The following is a 27,666-nucleotide window of genomic DNA, read 5'->3' on the forward strand; positions in this document are numbered from 1 at the left end:
CTATCGAGGTGGCCATGAATTCACCCTCTGCTGCTGTGGGTAAAGTCATATCTCCTTACAATAGTGGGAGTGGGACCCTCTGTCTGCCCTGAGTGGACATGAAAGCATTAGGGCCATAAGGCTGTTGGCCAGTGCCATGGTTTGGATATAAAACGTCCACATTCCTGCCAAACGCTGGGCCCTGAGCTGCTGGTGCTATCTTGGGAGGTTCTAAAAGAGAAGAAGTAGATCACTGTGGAGCGTGACGTTGAAGGTGGTGTCTGGTCCCTACTCTCCTCCTCACCCTGCTTTCTGTCTTCCAGGAGCGAAAGAGCCCCTTTTGCCATGTCCCCATGGCCATGGTGCTTTGTCCAAGTGCATGGTCCCCAGCGATCATGGCAGACCCTCTGAAACATTTAGCAAAGAAAACTCTTTCCTTGGGCTAGGTTGTTTTCTTGGGTAAGTGATAGAGGCAGGCAACCACCAGTGTCTGCCACAGTGGTAAAATTCTGAGATTCAGTGAGGAAACAAGGGACACCAGGTAGAGAGTGAAGAACAGGAAAATAGGACACAGGAACACAGAAGCCAGAGCTGGGTAAATTCAAAGAAACAAAAGGATGAAATAAGTTGTGGTCCAGTGTGAGGAGTGGGTGTGGCAGCAGTCCCAAGATGGTGCCCGGGACTGCAGCTAAGTCTTATGACTTGCACCTGACTTCCTCATACACCTGAAAATAAGCCACGATCATCATGAGAGCTGAGCAGGTGCACCATGATGCTGGCAGTGTAAACAAGTCCATATTTGGTGAAGACATGCCCCTGCCGCCCTGATTGGCTGAAGCTGCGTGCCTGGTGAGGTGACTGTTAGCCTGCTGTGAGTGGAGGGGGGCTGAGAGTATATAAGCAGACCTCCTTGGGTTCCTGGGGTCCGGTAGCACCATCGAGATGTTCCTGCAATGAAGGATGTTCCTGCAATAAAGGCTGTTGAGAAGAATCCGACCGTGTTGTGTCTTCCTTGGCGGCCGAGGTGGGCACAACAGTCGGGGCTATAGAGAAATGGAAAGACTGACACGTTCTCACTAGATCGGGCAAGTCAAAGGTTCTGCGATGTGTCTGGGGACTGATGACTGTGAAAGGGAGTGCTCAAGCAGAAGCTGTTCGGAGTAGGATGAGAAAATAAGCACCAAGGTGATACATTGTAACAGACTGTGGTTGCTGGTTGTTGGGAGCTCTGACAGTGGAAGAGGCAGCGCAGCAGGACTAAAAAAAGCTACAATGACAGTAGATGACTAGTGATCATCAGGCCCCTGGCCAGCAGGGAGAAGTTCATTACAAATGAGCACTGTGGGGGCTAGGCATCACTGTGATTTGGGCATAGTCACATGTACTTACACGTTTCTCAGATTGTACAGAACTTATCCCTTTCAGGGTGAATTTTTACTGAATAAAAACCTCAATTTTAAAAATGAAAAACAAGGGCTGGAGTGAGCAAGTGAGCTGGGAGGAACGGGGCGGGGGCGAGAGCTGGAGAATTGGCTCAGCTGTGTGTGATGGTGCACGCCTTTAATTCCAGCACTTGGGAGGCAGAGGCAGGTGGATTTCTAAGTTGGAGGCCAGCTTGGTCTACACAGTGAGTTCCAGGACAGCCAGGGCTACACCGAGAATCCCTGTCTCTAAAAACAAACCAACCAACCAACAAACGCACTGACTGCTCTTTCAGAAGTCTGAGTTCAAATCCCAGCAACCTCATGGTTGCTCACAACTATCTGCCCTCTTCTGGTGTGTCTGAAACCAGCTACAGTGTACTTACATATAATAAATAAATACATTTTTTGTTTTGTTTTGCGAGACAGGGTTTCTCTGTATAGCCCTGCCTAGATCCAGTGACCCAGAGACCCGAATCCCAGGGTCAGCCCTAAGAAACCTGCTCCAGAAGTCCTTCAATGGAGGCCAAGGGACAAGAGGGGAATAGCATCTTCAGACATCCACATCAGCATCACGGCCTCCTTGCATCCTGACTTGGGTCTTGGTACTCAGCAAGTCTGCAGTGCTCTGCAGTCAGTGGGTAAGATACATCGGTAACTCAGGCACTTCAAGGGCATTCGGGAAATACTGAGGTCCTCTTACTGCCAAGAGTAGAATATTAGAGTGGCTATAGACCTTTGCTTATCTATCTAGTTCAGCCTGATTGTTTTACAGATGAGAGCTTACTCTAGCAAAAGGCACCTCTAGGGGCTTACTGAGTAGTGATTACAAACCCTCTGCTCCCATTGGTAATTCACATGCATTTATAAATGCACTGATACCTCTTTTTGGGGGGGGGTGGGGGGTTCCAAGAAAGATCTAGAACCAAGCATCTACTTAAAAATGAAAGCAACACTACATATTAAGGAGATGAATGACATTCCCTGTGACACTGGAAAAAAAATTTGCACTTAGATAAGAAGTAGAACCCATTTCATTTCAAGCAACGGAATCTCTCATTCTGCTCATTTAAACATCTATAGCAATGGCCCCTCCACTCTCACAGAAACACATGTTCTTCACATGGGAATATATTCTTTAGAAGCTTTTAAAACTTGTTACCAAAATTTCCAGATTAGTCTTTTATTTTTTTTAAGGCATTGAGTACAGCAGTACTATGTATGTTCATGATGCTATACCACTAATATAAACTTTACAAAGTTTATTAATTGAAGCAGAAATGACTCATTAAACTATGACTTTCTGTGGCCCTCAGCCCATGACTGTAACACTTCTGCCTCTGGGTATCTGATTATTCCAGTTACCTCTTGTAAGGGGAACTATATGCCATGTGCTGGATTATCTCACGTAGTGTCTTTGTTTTAAGACTTGTCTATATTATACCTTGTGTCGGAATTTCCTCCCTTTAAAAATCTGAATAATATACAATAATATAGCCAATACATTGGATATATATTTAATAATAATATATTCACGGTTTTACATGCCACATTTTATTTAGCAATTTGTGTATTGATGGACATTTGGATTGGTCAACTCTTTAGTTACTGTGAATTGCACTTTGGAGAATCTGAGAGTGTAAGTATCTAAGTCCAGCTTCTAATTCTTTCGGACATATGTTCAGAAGTGGAGTGTTGGGACAAACAGCAAACTCTACATTTAGGTCTCTGAGAAATTCCAATATTATTTTCCACGGCAAAGATGTTATTATTAGCTATATGCAAGTTCTCTGACTTCTCTGTGTTTCATTTAGCAACTGGTATTTTCTGCTTACAGAAAAAAAAAAAACCTTAAAAAATCAAGTAATAGCCATTTTAATGGATGTGAGGTAGTAGATCATGATTCTTGTTTTGCTTATTCTTATAAGTGTGTGTGTGTGTGTGTGTATGTGTGTGTGTGTGTGTGTGTGACTGCAGGTGTAAGTGTGCCACAGTTCACCAGTGGAGGTCAGAAGACAGCCTAGGATTTCAGTTCTTGCTTTGCATATATAGAGAGAGTGCTTTCTAGTTCACTGCTGTGTACTCTAGGATAGCTGGGCCAATGAGTTTGTGGGGAACTTTCTGTTTCCACCTCTCATTTCACCATGGCAACACTGTGATTACAGGTGCATGCTACTGTGTCCTGTTTTATGCAGGTTCTGATGATCTAAACACAGGTAGTCATGCTTATGAATCATCTCCCTACCCAGGTTATTATTTTGATTTTCATTTCTCTAATGTAAAGCAGTGTTGAAATTGTTTCCTCCTGCTTATTAGCCTCATGCATACTTCTGTTCACCACTGTTTATTATTTGTATTATTTTTTGAGATTGTAATATAATTACCTCATTTCCTTCTCCCATTATTATTCTTGTTGTCGTTTTGAGATAAGGTTTCTCTGTGTAGCCCTGGCTGTCCTGGAACTCACTCTAGACCAGGTTGGCCTTTAGTTTAGAGATCCACCTGCTCCTGCCTCTTGAGAACTGGGATTAAAGGCTTGTGCCACCACTGCCCAGCTTCCCTTTTCCATTAACAAAGATTGCTTTGTATTGTTGTTGTTGAGTTGAGAAGCCTTTTTATATATCCTGGGAATAGCCATTATTAAATATCTGATTCACATAATTTCTCTGATTATGTATTCCTTCCTCCCTCCCTCCCTCCCTCCCTCCCTCCATCCTTCCTTCCTTCCTCCTTCCCTCCCTCCCTCCCTCCCTCCTTCCTCTCTCCCTATCCCCACATTATATTGCTCACTGCAGACTTTACAGCAGGTTTTGAAATCAAGATTATGAATCTGCCCATGGGGTTCATTTAAAAATACACTTTAAAAAATAATTGTGCATCCAGACAGCATACATTCCCGGAAGATAATTTTCAAGAGGGCAAGATCTGAATCTTCAAGTTTTAATACAGAAAACTGTATTCTTTTCTTTCTTTACTTACTGCATTAAAAAGAAGAAACAATGACTCAGCCTGCTTTTTTCTTCTAAGACGTGCCCAGAGGAATTGATTCTGCGTGTTAAGATTCCATTGGGAGAAACATGAGAAGGGGCAGAGGGTAGAGGAAGATAATGTTACTGGGTAGAGGAGCTGCCTGCTGAACGTGAGACTGATGGTGGAGTATTGTTAGAGAGAGAGAGAAAGAGAGAGAGAGAGAGAGAGAGAGAGAGTGAGTGAGTGTGTTAGTTGTTGGGCAAAGTGTTTGGATCTAGGAGCTGGCTCAACGGATGGTGACAAGGGGAGGGAAGGCCTTGTTGTCTTGCTTTGGGTTGGCACTGAACACACAAGAAGCATTGTTCTGAGCCTCCTTGCTAGGTATTCATGGGTGGGGTGCCTCACAGTGGTAGCTGGAGCACTCCATAGGTGGGATAAAGATGCCTAACAACATCCCTTATATTTGCCCTCCCTCCCCGGGCCATCTTACAAAGAAAAAAAAAATCCCCAAATATGATTTATTTCAGGCATAACTTCCACTATTCTTTGGCCTCTATTCTTTTTTTTTAATTATTATTGGATATTTTATTTTATTTACATTTCAAATATTATCTCCTTTCCCGTCCCCTACCCCCAGAAACTCCCTATCCCATCCTCCCTCCCCCTGCTTCTATGAGGGTGTTCCTCCACCCACCCACCCTCTCCTACCTCCCTGTCATCAGTTCCCCTACACTGGGGCATCTATCGAGCCTTCATAGGACCAAGGACCTCTCCTCCCATTGATGCATGACAGGCCATCCTCTGCTACCTATGCAGCTGGAGCCATGTGCACTCTTTTGTTTGATGGCTTAGTCCCTGGGAGCTCCTGCCTCTATTCTTTTAAAAAATTTACTTTAAGTAATAATCAGTGATGCCGCTAGTTGGGTTTTCAAGAAACAGAGGGAGAGTTAGGGTCAGAATCAGCTAGTGTTCAGTTCTCCAATGGCTAATGGACTGCTGACTGTCAGTCGGGACCTTGTTACAAGGAAGGGGATAAATAGGGCCAGGAGTAGAATAAAGAACTTCCAGAGTGTGCCAAGGGCTAACTGTGAACTTTTTAATCAGCCAAGACAGGTATGATGTCTGGGAGAGTTTGCCAAAGCCATTGACCTATGATCAGCAGGTAAACAGGGCAGCAAGCAAGATGGCAAAACAAGGGATTTAGAGCCACACGTCCGGCTGAGCCTGACAATGACAGGCACACATGCAGCAAGAAGGCGGTGGCTCAGTTAATAACGCCTTCCTTAACCAGCATTGAGCCATCCTTTGGGGAGGCAGCAGATAGTGCACCAAACAGTGGCAAGTGCTGAAGCGGACACTGTGGACAGCGTGAACCCAGGAGCTCCAGACGGGTTGCCCTGGAGACGTGCTCAGCTTTCTCAGAATCTGGATGGAGAGCTGCCCTGATAATGGATGAAATCATCCGGTTAAAGAACAGGTAAGGGGAAAGTCCCCAGCACACAGCAATAAGGAGTAAATGAGGCAGAAAACCAACAGGCAAGGCTGAAAAGGACTTGAGAGCTAGGGAAAAAAACAACAAAAACAAAACAAAACAAAACAAAACAAAACAAAAAAAAAACGACCAAGCAAACAGCCAAAAACCAGGAAGAGTGTACGGTAACAATTTTCTCTTCACTGATTCTTTTCTCACACAATATATTCTTCCCTTCACTCCTCCCAGTTCCTCCCAACCTCCCTCCTCCCCTCCAGATCCACTCCCTTCCTGTCTCTCATTAGAAAAGAGTAGGCTTCTAAGAGATAATAAAACACAGCAAAGTAAAATATAATAAAGCAAGAGCGAGACACCAAAGCTGCACATGACAAACCAACAGAAGGCCAAGAACCCCAGAGAAAGAACAACCATCAGAGACCCACTTGTCCACATACTCAGGAGTCCCATCAGAATGATAGCTAAAGTGGAATCCGTACTATATATGCAGAGGACCTGGCACAGACCCAATGCAGGCCCTGTGCATGCTGCCTCAGTATCTCTGTGTGTTCATTTGAGCTTTGCTGATGTTGACTTAGAGAGTCTTGTTTTCTTGGTATCCTCCATCTCTTCTGGCTCTTACACTCTTTCTGCCTTCTCTTGTTCTGGGTTCCCTGAGCGGTGACAAGAGGGAGAATGGAGGTCTCTCACACCCTGTGTGGTGTCTGCCTGTGCGTCTCTATACTCAGTCCCATCTGTTGCAGGAGGAAGGAAGCCTCTTTGATGATGACCGAACAAGACACTATCTGTCAGTATAACAGAATATCATTTGGATTAATTGTATCACAGCATTTTTTTTTTTTTTTAGAACAGTAGTATTTGGTTTTACTTTTCGTCTCTGGTCTATCTAATATGTGGTTCTTGGTCACACAAGCAGTGTTGGATTTGTTTTCATCTTGTGAAGTGGGCCTTGGGTCAAATCAGATAGTGGTTGGTTACTCCCAGAGCTCTGCACCACCATTGCCCTAGGACAGGGGTTTTCAGTCTTCCTAATGCTGTGACCTTTAATACACTTCCTTATGTTGTGGTGACCTGAGGCTATAAAATTGTTTCATTATAACTGTCATTTTTGCTACTGTTACAAATTGTAATATAAATATCTGATACTTGGGGCTGGAGAGATGGCTCAGTGGTTAAGAGCACTGACTGCTCTTCCAAAGGTCCTGAGTTCAAATCCCAGCAGCCACATGGTGGCTCACAACCATCTATAATGGGATCTGACACCCTCTTCTGGTGTGTCTGAAGACTACAACACTGTACTCACATATATAAAATAAATACATCTTTTATTAAAAAAAATTTTTGATACTTGACCCCCAAATGGTCACAACCGACATGAGTTGAGAACTGGTGTCCTAGGATTGTGGCTGGCTGGTGTTTACATTTTTCTTTTGGTACCATGCAGAGTACCAAAAACAATGCTAGGACATATGGGAGAAGGCTCTATGTAGGTACCAGCTCAATGTCTACATATTCAGTAAGTTATGTAGGTGTTGTCTTTCGCAATGGGAACTTGCTATCAGTTTGGGGAGATTAACCTATTGTCTTTGCTACAACCTGTGTTGTTCAGGATTCCCATAGGACTCCTTTGATTAACAATTCAGTTAGGTGTAACCCAATACCCATCCTGGAAGCTTCATTTGGTGACAAGAGATGGCCAGTTGGGGCTCTGTCTTTCTCATTATTTGGCAATTTGATTTAGGTTACTTCCTATATGTGTATATTTTAGGAAGTGTCTTCTGTATTGGGCTCCTATAACATTCCTCAAATGCCTCTTCCTTTTAGCTGTCTCTCCCTGTATTACCTCCCCCACTCCCTTTCTTATCTCCCTCCCCACTTTATCCTGCCATTCCATCCACTTATCCATCCATAACTATTTATTCTATTCCCATTTCCTAACAAGCTCTATCTCTACCCTCTGGTCCCTTACTGTGTGCTTACCCTTTGTGGTCCTAAAGTCTCAAAGGCCACAGAGTTGATAAAGTAGCATGGAGTGGGGTTAAGTTTCTTGCCCCTCTGAATGTCTTTGACAACTAGACCAGGTGCTAATGTGTAGAATAAAGAACTAGAAGACTTGTACAGTATAAAAACAAAATGCCTAGTAAACATACAGGTTTCAAGACGCAGCAATGGGTGGTACATATTTATAAAGGATTCAAAGTCCGTAGTCATCAGGGCATTGCATATTAACATAACTTTGAGGTTGCATCCCAACCCAGTCAGAAAAAGAATGACAGCAAATATTGGTGAGGATGTAGGTAAAAAGAAACCTGGGACACATGTGCCAGACAGAGGGACCAGGATGGGGAGGTGTGGGGAGATGGGAAGTGGTGAGAAAAGTGAGCTAAGAAGAGGTATGAAGATGTTCCAATGAGACCCAACACTTTGTATACTAATTGAAGTAATAAATAACAACAGCAAAACTAAAGAAAAAAAGAAACAGTTCTAAATTCATACTTGTGACTACATCCGAATAATTATATACATTTATAAAACATCAATTTATATGTGATCTTTATGAATGACATAATATTTCTATTTAAATATGTATTTATTTTATTGCCTTGAGTATCTATAGACAAAATAGACACAGCAGCTTTGGGGTATAGGTTTTGTTTTACACTGTGTACCCGTGCACTAAATACTTGAGGCTAAGATGAATACCCTACCAATAACCTAGTGTTTGGTAAAGGGGAAGAGAAACAACTTAAAACACCGCGAGCCAAGGGCTTACTAGGGAATTCCTGTCAAAAGGCAGGGACTCTGGGCTTGAGTGTTGCAATACACTCATTTGTAGGGTCACTTTGAGTGCTGGGAGACAAATAATAGGACTGAAAAAGACAAAGAAACACAGGAGGTAGCAAAGTCTGTGGAGAGAGTTACTACTGCACATCATCCATCCATGTATTTCCTCAGTCAACTTCTTCCAAACTTGCATGGAGTTATAATGACCTCCTTTTTGGACACAAGAAAGTCACAGCTAAGAGATGATGAATTGGTCAAAACAAGTCACGTGGAGGACGTGTATAGCTTCTAAGTCTGTGTCACTCTGTTCTAGCTAATTAAGTTTTCAGTCTTGGCTGTTCTTAATTACGCTGTGTTCTGAGATCTTTTTTATGGCTATTCTCTTTTTTTTTTTTTTTTTTTTTTTTTTTTTTTTTTTTTTTTTCATTTTTTTTTTTTATTACATAATTTCCTCAATTACATTTCCAATACTATCCCAAAAGTCCCCCATAGCGCCCCCCACTTCCCTACCCACCCATTCCCATTCTTTTGGCCCTGGCTTTCCCCTATATTGGGGCATATAGAGTTTGCAAGTCCAATGGGCCTCTCTTTCCATTGATGGCCGGCTAGGCCATCTTTCGATACATATGCAGCTAGAGACAAGAGCTCCAGGGTTCCGGTTAGTACATCATGTTGTTCCAACAATAGGGTTGCAGATCCCTTTAGCTCCTTGGGTACTTTCTCTAGCTTCTCCATTGGGAGCCCTGTGATACATCCAATAGCTGACTGTGAACATCCACTCCTGTGTTTGTTAGGCCCCGGCATCGTCTCACAAGAGACAGCTATATTTGGGTCCTTTCAGCAAAATCTTGCTAGTGTATGCAATGGTGTCAGCGTTTAGAAGCTGATTATGGGACGGATCCTTGGATACAGCAGTCTCTAAATGGTCCATCCTTTCATCACAGCTACGAACTTTGTCTCTGTAGCTCCTTCCCTGGGTGTTTTGTTCCCAATTCTAAGAAGGTGCACAGTGTCCACACTTTGGTCTTCATTCTTCTTGAGTTTCATGCGTTTAGCAAATTGTATCTTATATCTTGGGTATCCTAAGTTTTGGGCTAATATCCACTTATCAATGAATACATATTGTGTGAGTTCTTTTGTGATTGTGTTACTTCACTCAAGATGATGCCCTCCAGGTCCATCCATTTGGCTAGGAATTTCAAAAATTCATTCTTTTTAATAGCTGAGTAGTACTCCATTGTGTAAATGTACCATAATTTCTGTATCCATTCCTCTGTTGAGGGACATCTGGATTCTTTCCAGCTTCTGGCTATTATAAATAGGGCTGCTATGAACATAGTGGAGCATGTGTCCTTTTTACCGGTTGGGACATCTTCTGGATATATGCCCAGGAGAGGTATTGCTGGATCCTCCGGTAGTACTATGTCCAATTTTCTGAGGAACCTCCAGACTGATTTCCAGAGTGGTTGTACAAGCTTGCAATCCCACCAACAATGGAGGAGTGTTCCTCTTTCTCCACATCCTCGCCAGCATCTGCTGTCACCTGAATTTTTGATCTTAGCCATTCTGACTGGTGTGAGGTGGAATCTCAGGGTTGTTTTGATTTGCATTTCCCTGATGATTAAGGATGTTGAACATTTTTTCAGGTGCTTCTCTGCCATTCGGTATTCCTCAGGTGAGAATTCTTTGTTCAGTTCTGAGCCCCATTTTTTAATGGGGTTATTTGACTTTCTGGAGTCCACCTTCTTGAGTTCTTTATATATATTGGATATTAGTCCCTTATCTGATTTAGGATAGGTGAAGATCCTTTCCCAATCTGTTGGTGGTTTTTTTGTCTTATTGATGGTGTCTTTAGCCTTGCAGAAGCTTTGTAGTTTCATGAGGTCCCACTTGTCAATTCTCGATCTTACAGCACAAGCCATTACTGTTCTATTCAGGAATTTTTCCCCTGTGCCCATATCTTCAAGGCTTTTCCCCACTTTCTCCTCTATAAGTTTCAGTGTCTCTGGTTTTATGTGAAGTTCCTTGATCCACTTAGACTTGACCTTAGTACAAGGAGATAGGAATGGATCGATTCGCATTCTTCTACATGTTAACAACCAGTTGTGCCAGCACCATTTGTTGAAAATGCTGTCTTTCTTCCACTGGATGTTTTTAGCTCCCTTGTCGAAGATCAAGTGACCATAGGTGTGTGGGTTCATTTCTGGGTCTTCAATTCTATTCCATTGGTCTATTTGTCTGTCACTATACCAGTACCATGCAGTTTTTATCACAATTGCTCTGTAGTAGAGCTTTAGGTCCGGCATGGTGATTCCACCAGAGGTTCTTTTATCCTTGAGAAGAGTTTTTGCTATCCTAGGTTTTTTGTTATTCCAGATGAATTTGCAGATTGCTCTTTCTAATTCGTTGAAGAATTGATTTGGAATTTTGATGGGGATTGCATTGAATCTGTAGATTGCTTTTGGCAAGATAGCCATTTTTACAATGTTGATCCTGCCAATCCATGAGCATGGGAGATCTTTCCATCTTCTGAGATCTTCTATAATTTCTTTCTTCAGAGACTTGAAGTTTTTATTATACAGATCTTTCACTTCCTTAGTTAGAGTCACGCCAAGATATTTTATATTATTTGTGACTATTGAGAAGGGTGTTGTTTCCCTAATTTCTTTCTCAGCCTGTTTATTCTTTGTGTAGAGAAAGGCCATTGATTTGTTTGAGTTAATTTTATATCCAGCTACTTCACCGAAGCTGTTTATCAGGCTTAGGAGTTCTCTGGTGGAATTTTTAGGGTCACTTATATATACTATCATATCATCTGCAAAAAGTGATATTTTGACTTCCTCTTTTCCAATTTGTATCCCTTTGATCTCCTTTTGTTGTCGAATTGCTCTGGCTAGGACTTCAAGTACAATGTTGAATAGGTATGGAGAAAGTGGACAGCCTTGTCTAGTCCCTGATTTTAGAGGGATTGCTTCAAGCTTCTCACCATTTACTTTGATGTTGGCTACTGGTTTGCTGTAGATTGCTTTTATCATGTTTAGGTATGGGCCTTGAATTCCTGATCTTTCCAAGACTTTTATCATGAATGGGTGTTGGATCTTGTCAAATGCTTTTTCCGCATCTAAGGAGATGACCATGTGGTTTTTATCTTTGAGTTTGTTTATATACTGGATTACGTTGATGGATTTCCGTATATTGAACCATCCCTGCATCCCTGGGATGAAACCTACTTGGTCAGGATGGATGATTGTTTTGATGTGTTCTTGGATTCGGTTAGCAAGAACTTTATTGAGGATTTTTGCATCAATATTCATAAGGGATATTGGTCTGAAGTTTTCTATCTTTGTTGGGTCTTTTTGTGGTTTAGGTATCAGAGTAATTGTGGCTTCATAGAATGAGTTGGGTAGAGTACCTTCTGTTTCTATTTTGTGGAATAGTTTGTGAAGAACTGGGATTAGATCTTCTTTGAAGGTCTGATAGAACTCTGCACTAAACCCATCTGGTCCTGGGCTTTTTTTAGTTGGGAGACTATTAATGACTGCTTCTATTTCTTTGGGGGATATAGGGCTGTTTAGATCATTAACCTGATCTTGATTCAACTTTGGTACCTGATATCTGTCTAGGAACTTGTCCATTTCATCCAGGTTCTCCAGTTTTGTTGAGTATAGCCTTTGGTAGAAGGATCTGATGGTGTTTTGGATGTCTTCAGGGTCTGTTGTTATGTCTCCTTTTTCATTTCTGATTTTGTTAATTAGGATGCTTTCCCTGCGCCCTCTAGTGAGTCTGGCTAAGGGTTTATCTATCTTGTTGATTTTCTCAAAGAACCAGCTCCTTGATTGGTTGATTCTTTGAATAGTTTTTCTTGTTTCCACTTGGTTGATTTCACCCCTGAGTTTGATTATTTCCTGCCGTCTACTCCTCTTGGGTGAATTTGCTTCCTTTTGTTCTAGTGCTTTTAGGTGTGTTGTCAAGCTGCTAATGTGTGCTCTCTCTAGTTTCCTTTTGGAGGCACTCAGAGCTATGAGTTTTCCTCTTAAAAATGCTTTCATTGCGTCCCATAAGTTTGGGTATGTTGTGGCTTCATTTTCATTGAACTCTAAAAAGTCCTTAATTTCTTTCTTTATTCCTTCCTTGACCAAGGTATCATTGAGAAGAGTGTTGTTCAGTTTCCACGTGAAGGTTGGCTTTCTATTATTTATTTTGTTATTGAAGATCAGCCTTAGTCCATGGTGATCTGATAGGATGCATGGGACAATTTCAATATTTTTATATCTGTTGAGGCCTGTTTTGTGACCAATTATGTGGTCAATTTTGGAGAAGGTACCATGAGGTGCTGAGAAGAAGGTATATCCTTTTGTTTTAGGATAGAATGTTCTGTAGATATCTGCCAGATCCATTTGATTCATAATTTCTCTTAGTTTCACTGTGTCCCTGTTTAGTTTCTGTTTCCATGATCTGTCCATTGGTGAAAGTGGTGTGTTGAAGTCTCCCACTATTATTGTATGAGGTGCAATGTGTGCTTTGAGATTTACTAAAGTTTCTTTAATGAATGTGGCTGCCTTTGTATTTGGAGCATAGATATTCAGGATTGATAGTTCCTCTTGGAGGATTTTACCTTTGATGAGTATGAAGTGTCCCTCCCTGTCTTTTTTAATGACTTTGGGTTGGAAGTCAATCTTATCAGATATTAGAATGGCTACTCCAGCTTGTTTCTTCATGCCATTTGCTTGGAGAATTGTTTTCCAGCCTTTCATTCTGAGGTAGTGTCTATCCTTTTCTCTGAGATGAGTTTCCTGTAAGCAGCAAAATGTTGGGTCTTGTTTGTGTAGCCAGTTTGTTAGTCTATGTCTTTTTATCGGGGAGTTGAGTCCATTGATATTAAGAGATATTAAGGAAAAGAAATTGGTGTTTCCTGTTATTTTTGATGTTAAAGTTGGCATTTTGTTCTTGTGGCTGTCTTCTTTTAGGTTTGTTGAGGGGATTACCTTCTTGTTGATTCTAGGGCGTGGTTCCTGTCCTTGTATTGGTTTTTTTCTGTTATTATCCTTTGAAGGGCTGGATTCGTGGAGAGATAATGTGTGAATTTGGTTTTGTCGTGGAATACTTTGGTTTCTCCATCTATGTTAATTGAGAGTTTGGCTGGGTATAGTAGCCTGGGCTGGAATTTGTGTTCTTTTAGTGTCTGTATAACATCTGTCCAGGATCTTCTGGCTTTCATAGTCTCTGGTGAAAAATCTGGTGTAATTCTGATAGGCTTGCCTTTATATGTTACTTGGCCTTTTTCTCTTACTGCTTTTAGTATTCTATCTTTATTTAGAGCATTTGTTGCTCTGATTATTATGTGTCGGGAGGTATTTCTTTTCTGATCCAGTCTATTTGGAGTTCTGTAGGCTTCTTGTATGTTCATGGGCATCTCTTTCTTTAGATTTGGGAAGTTTTCTTCTATAATTTTGTTGAAGATGTTTGCTGGTCCTTTGAGTTGAAAATCTTCATTCTCATCCACTCCTATTATCCGTAGGTTTGGTCTTCTCATTATGTCCTGTATTTCTTGGATGTTTTGAGTTAGGATCTTTTTGCATTTTCCATTTTCCTTGATTGTTGTGCCGATGTTCTCTATGGAATCTTCTGCACCTGAGATTCTCTCTTCCATCTCTTGTATTCTGTTGCTGATGCTTGCATCTATGGTTCCAGATTTCTTTCCTAGGGTTTCTATCTCCAGTGTTGCCTCATTTTGGGTTTTCTTTATTGTGTCTACTTCCCTTTTTAGGTCTAGTATGGTTTTGTTCATTTCCATCATCTGTTTGGATGTGTTTTCCTGTTTTTCTGTAAGGACTTCTACCTGTTTGATTATGTTATCATGTTTTTCTTTAAGGATTTGTAACTCTTTAGCAGTGTTCTCCTGCAATTCTTTAAGGGATTTTTGTGCTTTCTCTTTATTGTCTTCTTCCTTTTTAGCAGTGTTCTCCTGCATTTCTTTAAGTGTGTTATTAACGTCCTTCTTGAAGTCCTCTATCATCATCAGGAGATATGCTTTTAAATCCGTGTCTAGCTTTTCCGGTGTGTTGGGGTGCCCTGGACTGGGTGAAGTGGGGGTGCTGGGTTCTGATGATGGTGACTGGTCTTGGTTTCTGTTAGTAAGATTATTACGTTTACCTTTCGCCATCTGGTAATCTCTGGGGTTAGTTGTTATCGTTGTCACTATTTAAAGATTGGAGCAGAAGCTGTGTTCCACTCACCAGCAGTCCCAAAATCCTGCGGCGGGGGTCGTGGGTAGCTGGCGGGTGTCAGGCAACCCTGCGCTCCCGCTACCCTGGCGCTGATCCGGCCGGGTGAGGCCTGTGGCCCTACTCAGGCTGGTTTCTGCTTCCCTAACTAATGCAGTCTCAGGTCCCGCGCAATTGGATTGGAGCAGAAGCTGTGCTCCCCTCACCAGAAGTCTTAAGATCCTGTGGCGGGTGTTGTGGGCAGTTGGCGAGTGTCAGCAGACCCTGCGCCCCAGCTGCTCAGGTGCTTTTCTGACCGGAAGAGGCTTGTGGCCCTGTGTGGGCCGGATTTCTCTCTCCCCAACCAGAGCAGTCTCAGGTCCCGCGTGATTGGACTGGAGCAGAAGCTGTGTTCCACTCACCAGCAGTCCCAAAATCCTGCGGCGGGGGTCGTGGGTAGCTGGCGGGTGTCAGGCAACCCTGCGCTCCCGCTACCCTGGCGCTGATTCGGCCAGGTGAGGCCTGTGGCCCTACTCAGGCTGGTTTCTGCTTCCCTAACTAATGCAGTCTCAGGTCCCGCGCAATTGGATTGGAGCAGAAGCTGTGCTCCCCTCACCAGAAGTCTTAAGATCCTGTGGCGGGTGTTGTGGGCAGTTGGCGAGTGTCAGCAGACCCTGCGCCCCAGCTGCTCAGGTGCTTTTCTGACCGGAAGAGGCTTGTGGCCCTGTGTGGGCCGGATTTCTCTCTCCCCAACCAGAGCAGTCTCAGGTCCCGCGTGATTGGACTGGAGCAGAAGCTGTGTTCCACTCACCAGCAGTCCCAAAATCCTGCGGCGGGGGTCGTGGGTAGCTGGCGGGTGTCAGGCAACCCTGCGCTCCCGCTACCCTGGCGCTGATCCGGCCGGGTGAGGCCTGTGGCCCTACTCAGGCCGGTTTCTGCTTCCCTAACTAATGCAGTCTCAGGTCCCGCGCAATTGGATTGGAGCAGAAGCTGTGCTCCCCTCACCAGAAGTCTTAAGATCCTGTGGCGGGTGTTGTGGGCAGTTGGCGAGTGTCAGCAGACCCTGCGCCCCAGCTGCTCAGGTGCTTTTCTGACCGGAAGAGGCTTGTGGCCCTGTGTGGGCCGGATTTCTCTCTCCCCAACCAGAGCAGTCTCAGGTCCCGCGTGATTGGACTGGAGCAGAAGCTGTGTTCCACTCACCAGCAGTCCCAAAATCCTGCGGCGGGGGTCGTGGGTAGCTGGCGGGTGTCAGGCAACCCTGCGCTCCCGCTACCCTGGCGCTGATCCGGCCGGGTGAGGCCTGTGGCCCTACTCAGGCCGGTTTCTGCTTCCCTAACTAATGCAGTCTCAGGTCCCGCGCAATTGGATTGGAGCAGAAGCTGTGCTCCCCTCACCAGAAGTCTTAAGATCCTGTGGCGGGTGTTGTGGGCAGTTGGCGAGTGTCAGCAGACCCTGCGCCCCAGCTGCTCAGGTGCTTTTCTGACCGGAAGAGGCTTGTGGCCCTGTGTGGGCCGGATTTCTCTCTCCCCAACCAGAGCAGTCTCAGGTCCCGCGTGATTGGACTGGAGCAGAAGCTGTGTTCCACTCACCAGCAGTCCCAAAATCCTGCGGCGGGGGTCGTGGGTAGCTGGCGGGTGTCAGGCAACCCTGCGCTCCCGCTACCCTGGCGCTGATCCGGTCGGGTGAGGCCTATGGCTATTCTCTATCTTGGATCGTTTTCCCAGTTCATTCAGAGCTCCCCAACACTTTGCTTCTGCCACCAGTGAGGTCTAGCACAATCTCTTTTATCTTCACTAGACCCAAATGAATTATAATCATTATGCCTTTGTTTCTTTGACTCTACTCAGCTTAATCCAGTGGGCTTTTCCTTTTGTTAAAATCCTACCATCATTTGTTTTCAAGTTGTGTAAGACATACATCCTCCTCCTCATTGTTGAACTCTGCCCCCTGGAGATGAGACTTAAGGTAGTAGGAATATCCTCATGTTTCCCCTGGCAGCGTGATGGCAGAAATAATCATATTGTTATTTGTTTTTCTACAGGGCAGGGTCTCTGTCTGCTGAAGTCTCAAGGTTTCAACTCACATTTCATGGGAGCACATTAAACTCCTTGACATTTCTGTATTTCAGAACCTGTGGGATGATGGAAAAAAGAAGTCCCTCTTTTTCTGGCATACTTCAGAATTTCTGCCTCCCTTGGGGGTTGGGTTCTGCATACTATTAAGTCATCCAGTGTGAAAGACCAAATTATGGCATGTGAAGGAGGCAACTGCTAGCAGGACAAAACAGCTGCTCGATCCTGGTACAAGTCCCATCAATCTGAACTTTTGTAAATTTCATTTCCCTACCCTTGTCGTTAGCTACCGCCATCTTTAATAGGACAACTGGTGCCATGTTTACTGATTGAGACTTCACGTTAAATATCCAAGGGTAAACTTCCTGTGCAGGACCCAGTTGTCATTCAATGCTACTTGCAAGTGCTGCTTGTGATGCTACTCTGGTAACACACTGATAATGAAAAGGCCAATGCTTTCTGTTATCTTTTGTTGCTCTTTGCAGAAAAGGCAAGATCTGAGTGTTATTTCAGGATGCCTGAGGAATTGAACCCTCTTAAAGTTCACAGATGTCTTCTAAGGTTAATGTGAATTATAGTTGGCTTACTGGGTCCTGGGATTCTCATTCAAGGGTTCAGCTAACTGTGGACCAAAAGCATCTCAAAAAACGATTATACCTAAAATTGACATTGTATTAGTCATGGTTCTTTTAAAATAACAGGACTTGTAGAATGAATCTGCCTCTATCTATCTATCTATCTATCTATCTATCTATCTATCTATCGGGGACTTATTAAAATGACTTACAAGCAGTGGTCCAACTAACCCAACAATGATAGCCTATGAATGAAAGGTCAAGAACCCAGTACTTAGTTGTTCAGTCTACAAATCTTGGTGTCTCAGCTCTCTCAGGCTATGCTGGAGCCCTGAAGAAGTAGGCTCTAATTCCAGTGAAGAAATGCTACCAAGGCCAGGAACAAGGAAGCAAAAAGAGTCTTTCTTGTTCCATGTTCTTTACATAGGCTTCCAGCAGAAGGGGTGTCCCTGATTAGAGATGGGTCTTCTCATCTCAAAAAAACCTGGATTAAAGGTATGTTTTTTTCCCCTCAAAGATCCAGATTAGAAATAGATTTTCCCACTTCAAATGATCTAACTAAGCAAAAATCTCTTACAGGTGTGCCCAGCCATTTTGGGTTTTAGTTAATTCCACGTGTAGTCAAGTTGACAACTAAGAATCACCATCACAGACACATACAGACTGCGTGTGTGTGTTTATTCTAAACTTTGTACTGTAGTATGCATTATAAATGCTCTAATTTAATTAGATTTAAGGTATATGTTTGAACGCCATATGCAAATTCTGTGTGTGCCTATTTAGGTAAAAGATTTGAGCATCATAATATACTGGCTAAGTTGTCATATGTTACTTAAGCTCATTGAAAGCAGACTCTGGCAGCAAGGAGGCCCTCTTTTGTTGCAGACTCAAACATGTTTATCAAACATCCTCTGTAAATGTCCTGCTCTGGGTCAGGCTGGCCCCTGGCTTTGTAATGGTGAGAGGAAAGAAAAAAAAAAAAAGCCAGCAGCAAAGGGTGTTAAAAACACTGTGTCTCTAAGAACAGCTAAAAAGGTAAGTTATTTCTAACACAGGTTACTATTCTTTATCCTATTTTTATAAAAATTCCTGAGATGGGACAGAGAAGTTGGAAACTGATCCACGTAGAGAAGGTCAGTCAGCAACTTCAGCTGTCTGGCCCAGCATCCCCAGTCAGTTTCAATTGCTGTAAGCCCATGCTCCGATGCTCTGCTTCTGTCTGCTCTTTGAATCAGGCTATTCCATTCACATTTTCTGGATGCTATGTGTGTATCTTACTGTTTGCTGCTTCTAGCTATCTGCTACTTGTTATTTGCATTTTTCGGTTTTGCTTGCTACATACATATTAGAACAAGCACTCTCATGTCTGGTATCTGCAGATGGCCCTGGGAAAAAAATCCCTTAAGAACAGCGAGAGACAAAGGTTCTGGAAAGCTGAATGCTACACTGGTAGATGAATGGAATTTTTAAGATGCAAACAAGAGGGTAGTTTATTATTCTGTCACTTGTTTGTAGTGTTGTTTCATAATAATTCTGATCATTAGTCTTATAACCCAAGCTTGGTGTGATTTAAAAAAAAACAACTTACACCTTTTTGAGTGTACTGGTATTCAAAATGTTTTAAAACAGTTGCTAACATTTTGGCATTGTATTCTAATTACATGATTAACTATGAATTTGTTCCAGGTGTGGAAAGGAGTTTACTTGAGCTAAGTATTCATTGTCTTCCCTTGAGGCTGTTTTAGTAGGAAAGGGAAAAAAAAAAAGTTGGCAAGAATGTAGGCTCCTTGTCTTATGCAAGCTGGCTTATAGCCCACCTCCTGTGGGTAGAGCAGAAAATGGAAGGGAGAAAGATGGTGGTGTTAAGTGCCTGCCCACGACTCCAAATGGAACAAAGAAGGATGTCTTCCTGTTTAGAAGCCAGGAAAAGGCTATCCGGTGTTCCTATGCGCCAAGTCATGCCCTTCCTACTTTCAGCTCTGTAATGCGTGTTCATCTTCATCTCTTTTCAAGAGTTACCGTCTCTCCTGGTCATCTGGGAGTTGGGTAGAGCCATGCACCTTGGAAAGTGCAGAGGTGGAGCTCAGCATCTCCCTACCTTTTGGGATTTTATTGTTGGCTTTTCGTCAGGATTCGCATGTTTCCTCTTCAGTGTTGGGAGGCCCAGTGACAGATGTTGGATCATGAGGGTGAGACCCATGTAAAGAGATAACTTCTTTTACCTTATAAGTCCATTTTCTTGCCAGGCTGGAATAGTTAATTACTGCCCAGGCATGTTTGCCTCATCTCTTTTTCCTTTGTACACACCACTTTGCCTCTTTGCTCTACTGTGATCTGAAGCGGGCTTCATCACATGGCCTTGTGCTTTCAGCCTCTAGTACTGTGAACCCAAATCAACCCCCTTTCTTTATAAATTATCTAGTTTCAAGTGCTCTAACAAAACAAAACAATTGAAAACCAGAGGCTACTGTAAGATGACTCTTTGTCAGGACGTGGGAGACGAGCAGATTATACTGTGAGGTATATACATGTGAGGTATATACATATGAGGTATATACATGTGAGGTATATACATGTGAGGTATATACATGGCCCTGTAGGATTGAGGATGTACTCAATTTTATTTCAGTGATTAGATCCCTCAGCTCCTCTTCCCAGAAAATGGAAGGGAGAAAAATCATGCATACTGTATATTATTCTGCAATCCCTAGGGACCACAGCCTGAGTAAAAACAGAACAAAACAAAACAAAAACAGTCTTTGTTTTTTACTACTGTTCTTGGCCTTAAATTGAATTCTGTTGTTTTATTTTTGTATTCCACTAAATACCTAAATGGCTGCCATACATTTTCTTTTCATTTGGAAAAGCACCGTTGGGAACAGGAAGGTTTTGAGGAATCAGTAAGAAACATTACTTTCTTGTCTGAAGTCTCTGACCCCATATTTTCCATTGAAAAAAGAAGAGAGGAAGAATATTCTTATGAACACAGATACCAAGTCAAGGTGCATAGTACAGTAAGAATGATGGAAATGTAGCAACAAGATGGCTTTGTGCAAAGTGTGTGGAAAGCCAAGTAGCAGGAGTTTGAACAGCAGGAAGCTCTTGAGTGAGGGCCTTTGCTTTTCCTATGGAGAATAGACAGGAAACGGTTTGGAACTTTCGGCTAATCCCTCTAGCTGCACAGAGATTTGTCTCAGACACTACCAGTGATGCCCAACAACATTGAAAGATGAAAGACATGGCCTCTGCAGCTCCCAAAGGAAGAGCAAAGACCACTAGCCCACAATAACCAGCTCTACCAGATAAGAGATAGATTAAGTTGTTTAGCAAATATGATTGCCCAAATTAAGGCATTTTTAATATAAATAGGTTAGGTTGAAAATGTTATAATAGAGAAAGTATGATGAAATCTAATCAAACAAAGATCTAAAGTATAACTTGGAGAAAAAAAAATCAAACACCAAAATTATAAACCTGAGACAAAGGGTTTATAATCAATAAATAAGATTGAACATAAGAGAGCAATTTACATTTATAATATTCTCATGTCTTCCAAGCAAATGTATCCAGAAAACTGTAATCTTGGAGTTGGAGCTCAGAGAAAATCTGGGGATTTAAAAGTCATTGGTGTAGTTAGAGCAGGTCAGTGTTTCAGAGATGGATATGTTGCTTACAGACAGAGAACACAACATGACAGAAGAGACAACTCAGGACTTCATCATCAAGTTGAAGTCGTTCTAGGAAAGAGACTGAGAAAGTTCTCTGAGGCAGAAGACCACATTTCAGAAGCTAAGAGGGATATGCAAGAAAGAGAAATTACTTAGGATAAACAAGCAGCAAAGGAGACAGGATTGTCCATAAGGAGATCATCTGTGTGGTCCTTCACCTCCATCCCCCAGACAGGGATTCTCCATGTAGGCCCGGATGTCCTGGAACTCTTTCTATAGAGCAGGCTAGCTGGCCTCTAACTCACAGAGATGCACCAGTCTCTGCCTCCTGAGTGCTGGCATTAAAGGCATGTGCTGCCATCACCATCCAGTCTGTATGATGAGTGGGACTGGGACCCTGGTGGCTGGGCTGGGCTGGGAGGCAAGAAAACAAAGGGAACAAAGAAACTCTTCCTGGGGAAATGGTAGTTATGAAGGAAAGAAGGAAGACATCATTGGAAGGAAGGATTGTCTCTTTTGCAGGGTTCATCAGTGTTCTGAGTTTTATATCACCGAATCCACTCCTAAGACAAGTACAAGAGGTAACAATGGCAAGTTAATACATTTAGCTAGCAAGACACTGGGGCTTAGAAAGGCTAAAATATTTGTTCAAGGTCATTTATAGCAAATTAAGCAGAAGAACCAAGTAGAGAATGGAAGGGCTGCTCGTAAGTCAATGGTCTTTCCATGGTGCCAAATTGAACATTGCTGGTAGTTACTCTTCTAGGATCCTGGAGAGCATGGCGGCCCACACTGAGGGAATTTGATTTGTCTGAGGGACATTGGGGAGAAGGTGGGAGGCTTTGCACAGGGAGTGCTATGTTTAAGTCAATCCCGGATGGAAACAAATCTGGTGGCAAGCTGTAGGATGTGTTAAAAAAGATATCACAGAAGGATAAGACAATCAGGACATGGCTTCAAGTTGGGACTTAGTTTTAAATAAATATATATATATATCTAATCACATGATTAAGTTACCTCTTCAGTTGCTTTTGACTTTTGTTCCATAGAAGGTCTCGGTCAGCTTGCTAGTATTATTTTTAATAGGCTTTGTATATGCTAATGTTTTTTTTTTTTAAAAAGAATTCTTAAGCCAAACACATTTGAAAAACTTTATCTTCTGGGAACAGGATCTTAAAATTATTAATTTGGCTGGGTGTGTACAACTGAGTGAGGGGACCAGAGGTCAACCTGGGATGTCATTCCTCAGGGCTAGTCACCTTCTTTTTTTTGGGACAGGTCCTCTCACTGTTCTGGGATTTGGTAATTGGGCTAGGTTGGCTGGCAAGTGAGGCCTAGGAATCCCCCAGTTTCAATCTATTCAGTGGTGGAACACAGGTGTCTACTACCATATGTGGGCAATCCAGCAGAAGTCACAAGTCACTGTATTTGTGAGACAAACATTTTACAGACTGTCCCCAGACTTGTTTGCTCTATTTTTTTATGGATTCTTTGTAAGTAGTATATTTTCTTATTTATGGTAATTATATGAAGGTTACTGTTAAATACATTTCAGTGAGTATGTCAAATTAAAGAATATTGTCAGATCTTAGATACAGGTCAGGTAACACCTATATCAAAGAATATTTATGATTATACATAATAATGGCTAGAATTTTGGAAATTTTGTATGCATCTGCCATAGTAGAAGGAAAGGTTTCAATGAAGATGAGATGATGCTGACCACACAAGAAAAAAAAAAAAGATATTTTCTGCATTGTTTCCCAAATGCCTTGGGCTGCAATAATGGAAAATATTAAAAGTTGTAAGCATCACCATGAATTTATTATTTCATAAATCAAGAAACCCTGAGATAGGGTGGTTCCAGGATTCATGGTCGGTGATTCACTGACATTACCAACCACTCAGCTTCCGACCACTTTCCAGATGTAGCATAGTGACTAGGCTTTATCTTCATGGCTTCCAGATGCCTGGTGTGAAGAGAGAAACCCCACCATTTTCCACACAGTTTCCAGTGTGACAAGAGGCATCTGAGCTGAAGCCTGAAGAAATGTTTCTTCAGAGGTAGTGGCATGGAAAGAGTTTCCTTCACGACTCATCGGAGACACATATACTGTGTATTCAAACCAGTTAATACAATGGGAAATAACATTAGCCCAGACTAATCTACACAAACTAAGACTTATTCTGTGAGCCAGTGATAGATACTTCCCCTGAAGGATGGAAAATTCTCAGGAGAATGGGGGCTCCGTTGACAAATACGGTCAGTAGATAGTTAGTCGGTCATGTCTTTTACAATTACTATAGAGGGCTGCAGTTTTTTAAGTCTAATGCTTGTGGTTTTTCAACATTCCTCAAGTTCATCTCTGTACACAGGTGAGACGTTCTTTAGGCTCATGGCTTTTCTTACTTAGCTCTTCTCTCCATGTGTTGAATTAAGGCAGCTCGAAATACTTCAAATGCAAAATCTACTTCCAGCTTCGTGACACACATCGGGGGCACAATTCTGAAAGTCTGAGGGGGCAGAGGAAAACAGAGTTCAAATCATCAGAGAATCAAATGTGACTTCCAGGAAATGGGCTAAACCAGGAATCACAAAACGCGTTTTCACCATATTGCTGACATTTCTCTCACTAGGGTGGGCTCTGCCTTCTCCCTACTGGGATCTTTCATCTTCTCCACACAAATCCTTATATCATCTTGCTTTGAATTTTATCTTTTCTTTTTAATAAATTTATTTATTCATTCATCCACTTTACAAGCCAATACAGCCCTTCCTTTCTTCTGAGTACCCCCTCATATACGTTCTTCCCCCACTCCCCTTAGAAGGGGAGCCCCCATCTGGGTGTCAACCTCCACCCTACCCCAACCCCACCCCACCCACATCCGCACCAACACGCACACCCCGCACATCAAGTTGCTGCAGGACTAGGCATACCCTCTCCCACTGAAACCAGACAAGGCTGTCCATTTAGGGGTGCTGGCTCCACAGGCAGGCAGGTAGGTAGACAGTCCCTGCACCAGTTGTTTGGGGGACCCACATGAAGACCAAGCTGCTCATCTTCTACCTATGTGAAGAGGACCTATGACCAGCCTGTGCTCCTTGCTCTTTGGTTGGTAGTTCAGTCTCTGGGACTCCCCAATGGTCCAGGTTAGTTGACTCTGTTGGTTTCCCTTTGGATCTGTCAATCTTTCTCCTAAGTCTTCCTTAAGCCTCCCTGAGCTCCTTCTACTGTCTGTGGATGAGCCTCTGCATCATTTTTGCCACCTGTTTACCTGCTTGTCTTTCTACCGCAGTCCCTAGATCTTACTTCACCACCTCCCTCACACTCAGGTTCTGCCATCATAAAACATCAACTTTCCTAATGACCACCTTCATCCCCACTATTCTGTTTAGGGTCAATGCCTGAGAAAGCCAACTGCTGTTTCCCATTGCTCCCACTATTTTTTAAAGGATTTTAGGCCCCTCATTCCTTTGTTATCTTCTGATCCATCACTCTATTTCCACCTCTCCCCTCTGTTGCCTCAAAGCTTGGTGAACAAAGCTAACTGAACTGCCCTCTCTTACCCATCAAGTTGCACACATTTCTAGCCTCATGTTACCTCACTTGTGTGACCAAGTCTCTGTGCTGATTAAAGTAAATGAACTGCCTTGTTCCTTTGTGCAGGGGGCTGAGGCATATATGAAAACCCGCACAGGAGACCCGAGTGGCACTTCCAAATATTCACAGCCTTCAAGTTCTGCAGGTTCCTGAGAATATTCTCTTCTTCTATCATCATCTCTTAGCTTCCTTCTAAATATTGAGTTTTCTTCTTAGTTTTTTTTTAAACCAACTTCTATGCTTCCCATTCTATTTCATAAGCAACCATGGTTCCTATTTCCTTGAAGAAAATTGAACCTTCCCACCACGGTCTTTCTTTAAACTAGTTTGTTCCCACATACATTCTTTCATCTTCCCCAAAGGCTCAGAGAATGATGTCTTTACTCTTCAGTTCTAAAGGGTTTCACCTCTGCTCTTGACCCTCCCTGACTCATCCCTTTCATTCCAGGAAACATCCCCATGGTCTCTCAAATCTTTGACCTTCCTTCAACTTTCGTCAGCCAGTATCAGTAAGATGTTTGAGTCTTATGTAATCCTGATTCAGATACACCAAGCAAAACCCGAGTTGACTCTCAGTGTCTTACAGGTGTACAACATATGCTTTCTTTCTGCTCTTACTCAGTCTTAATTATAAGACTCGCTGATACTTACTGGCTTTGGGTCTTCACTCCATCATTCTCTATTCATATCCCGACCATCTACGGCATGGTTTCTGTTGTATTAACATGCTGCTACCACTATACTAAAGTTATCTGCAAGGCATGAGATCCACTGGGAATTTCCCAGGTCACAGTCTTCCCAATTATCTCTGTTATACTTCACATTTGGGCATCCCCTTTCTCAATCATCTTGTCTTCTACTTCTGTAATCCCATACTCCTCTGAATTCTTGGTACACCATCGACCCCCTTCATGTCTTCGCCTTCCCCACTTCCCTTAAGTTCTTTAAGCTTCTGCCCTCACCTCACTGAACATTTCACTGGGACAGTAGACTTCCCCAGTTTTTTCTCCTTTTATCATTTGCATGCTGATGACCCCAAACTATCATCTTTATCCGAATCTTTCCAACATAACCACGTACTCAAATGCCAAACCTGGTGCCTCAAAATGCCTTAAATGGAGCATGTTCAAAGATGAATGTATTCATGCCCACATTAAGCCAAGTCAGACATGAGGGTTTCATCCTTGACTCCTGTTCATTGTTTAGACCCAAATCTTATGCATTTCACTTCCAAATTATCACCAGAATGGACCTTCTATCTCTACAACCACTGCTGAAGTACAGACAGCATCCAGTCCCTGCTAGACTCCCTAACTCCAGTCTTATCACGAGGAACAGACTCAGCAATGCACTCACTAGTTATATGACCTGGGCAATGTATTTAATGTCTAGGTACCTTTTTTATTTATCTATAAAGTTAGGATGATAGTTTTTTTGGCATGTTGAAGGCTTGCAACATATCAAGAAGAGCAACTGACAAGGTAATAGGACATCTAGCTTCCTTACCCATCACCTCAAGCTGATGCTCTAGCCACACTAATGTGTGACAGCTCTGTGTACTCTACTGAGCTTTTCTTCAAGCTTGGGCTATTTGTATAGTGAATTAAGGTTGTGCTAGCCAGAATGACTGACCTGGGCATCTGTTCTCTTCCCTTCCACAGCATCACATTTTATATATGCAGAAGAGATTAACATGTTGTATTGTAGTTTTGTGTTTTGTTTCTTTCTCCCATGAGCTCAATGAAGAATGGGATCCAAACAAGTTATCATTATAGCATTGGTTGCTGGCATACCATAGCTGGCTGCTTCATATGAATTTGAAGGAAAATCTAAACAAGTAGACAATTATTTCAGATCTTTATAACTGATGATTTTAATAATTAAACCTCACTATTTGATATGAACAGAAACCCTTTCTAGTGTTTCCTTAGGGATCTTGTTTGATTGGCTTCAGTTTCCTCTGACAAGCATAAGACAGGAAGTAGCCCAGCTATACCACTCCTGGTCCTGGTCATAGACCCAGAAGATGGTCCAACATGTAATAAGGACACATGTTCCACTATGTACATAGCAGCCTTATTTATAATAGCTAGGAGCTGGAAAGAACCCAGATGTCCTTCAACAGAGGAATGGATACAGAAAATGTGATACATTTACACAGTGGAGTGCTACTCAGCTGTTAAAAACAATGAATTCATGAAGTTCTTAGGCAAATGGATAGAACTAGAAAATATTATACTGAGTGGGGTAACCCAATCGCAAAAGAAAACACATGGTATGCACTCACCGATAAGTGGATTCTAGCCCAAAGCTCCAAATAACCAGGCCATAACTCACAGACCACATGAAGCTCAAGAAGAAGGAAGACCAAAGTGGATATTTTGGTCCTTCTTAGAAGAAGAACAAAATACTCACAGGAACAAATATGGAGATAAAGCAGAGACTGAAGGAAAGGCTGCTCAGAGACTGTCCCACCTGGGGATTCAACCCATATACAGTTACCAAACCCAGACACTATTGTGGATACCAAGAAGTATATGCTGAAAGGAGCCTGATATGACTGTCTCCTGAGAGGCCCTGCCAGAGCCTTACAAATACAGAGGCAGATGTTAGCAGCCAAACATTGGACTGAGCGTAGGGTCCCTAATAGAGGATTTAGAGAAGGGACTGAAGGACCTGAGGGGTTTGCAACCCCATAGGAAGAACAACAATATTAACCAACCAGACCCCCAAGAGTTCCTAGGGGCTAAGCCATCAACCAAGGAGTACACATGGCTCCAGCTGCATAGGCAGCAGAGGATGGACTTGTCATGCATCAATAGGAGAGGTTCTTGGGCCTATGAAGGCTCAATAGATGCCCCAGGATGGGGAGGTGGGAGTGGGTGGGTGGCATAGTACCCTCC

At 42.7% G+C, this 27,666-nt stretch overlaps 1 protein-coding gene across 2 annotated transcripts in view; it reads right to left on the bottom strand.

Annotated features, from left to right (window-relative positions):
- Positions 1–22,956: 22,956 nt before the first annotated feature.
- The window catches only part of Agxt2 (alanine--glyoxylate aminotransferase 2), a 56,259-nt gene continuing 51,549 nt past the window's right edge, over positions 22,957–27,666 (bottom strand). For both annotated transcript variants that reach the window (XM_021183604.3, XM_021183603.3), the window contains exon 14: positions 22,957–23,675. In XM_021183604.3, coding sequence (XP_021039263.1) covers positions 23,568–23,675 — 108 coding nt within the window. In that variant the 3' untranslated portion in view covers positions 22,957–23,567. The remainder of the gene's footprint in view (positions 23,676–27,666) is intronic.

This window comes from Mus caroli, unplaced genomic scaffold, assembly GCF_978045245.1.
Source record: "Mus caroli unplaced genomic scaffold, Mus_caroli_1 scaffold_16, whole genome shotgun sequence".
In the NCBI taxonomy this organism is placed as follows: domain Eukaryota; kingdom Metazoa; phylum Chordata; class Mammalia; order Rodentia; family Muridae; genus Mus; species Mus caroli.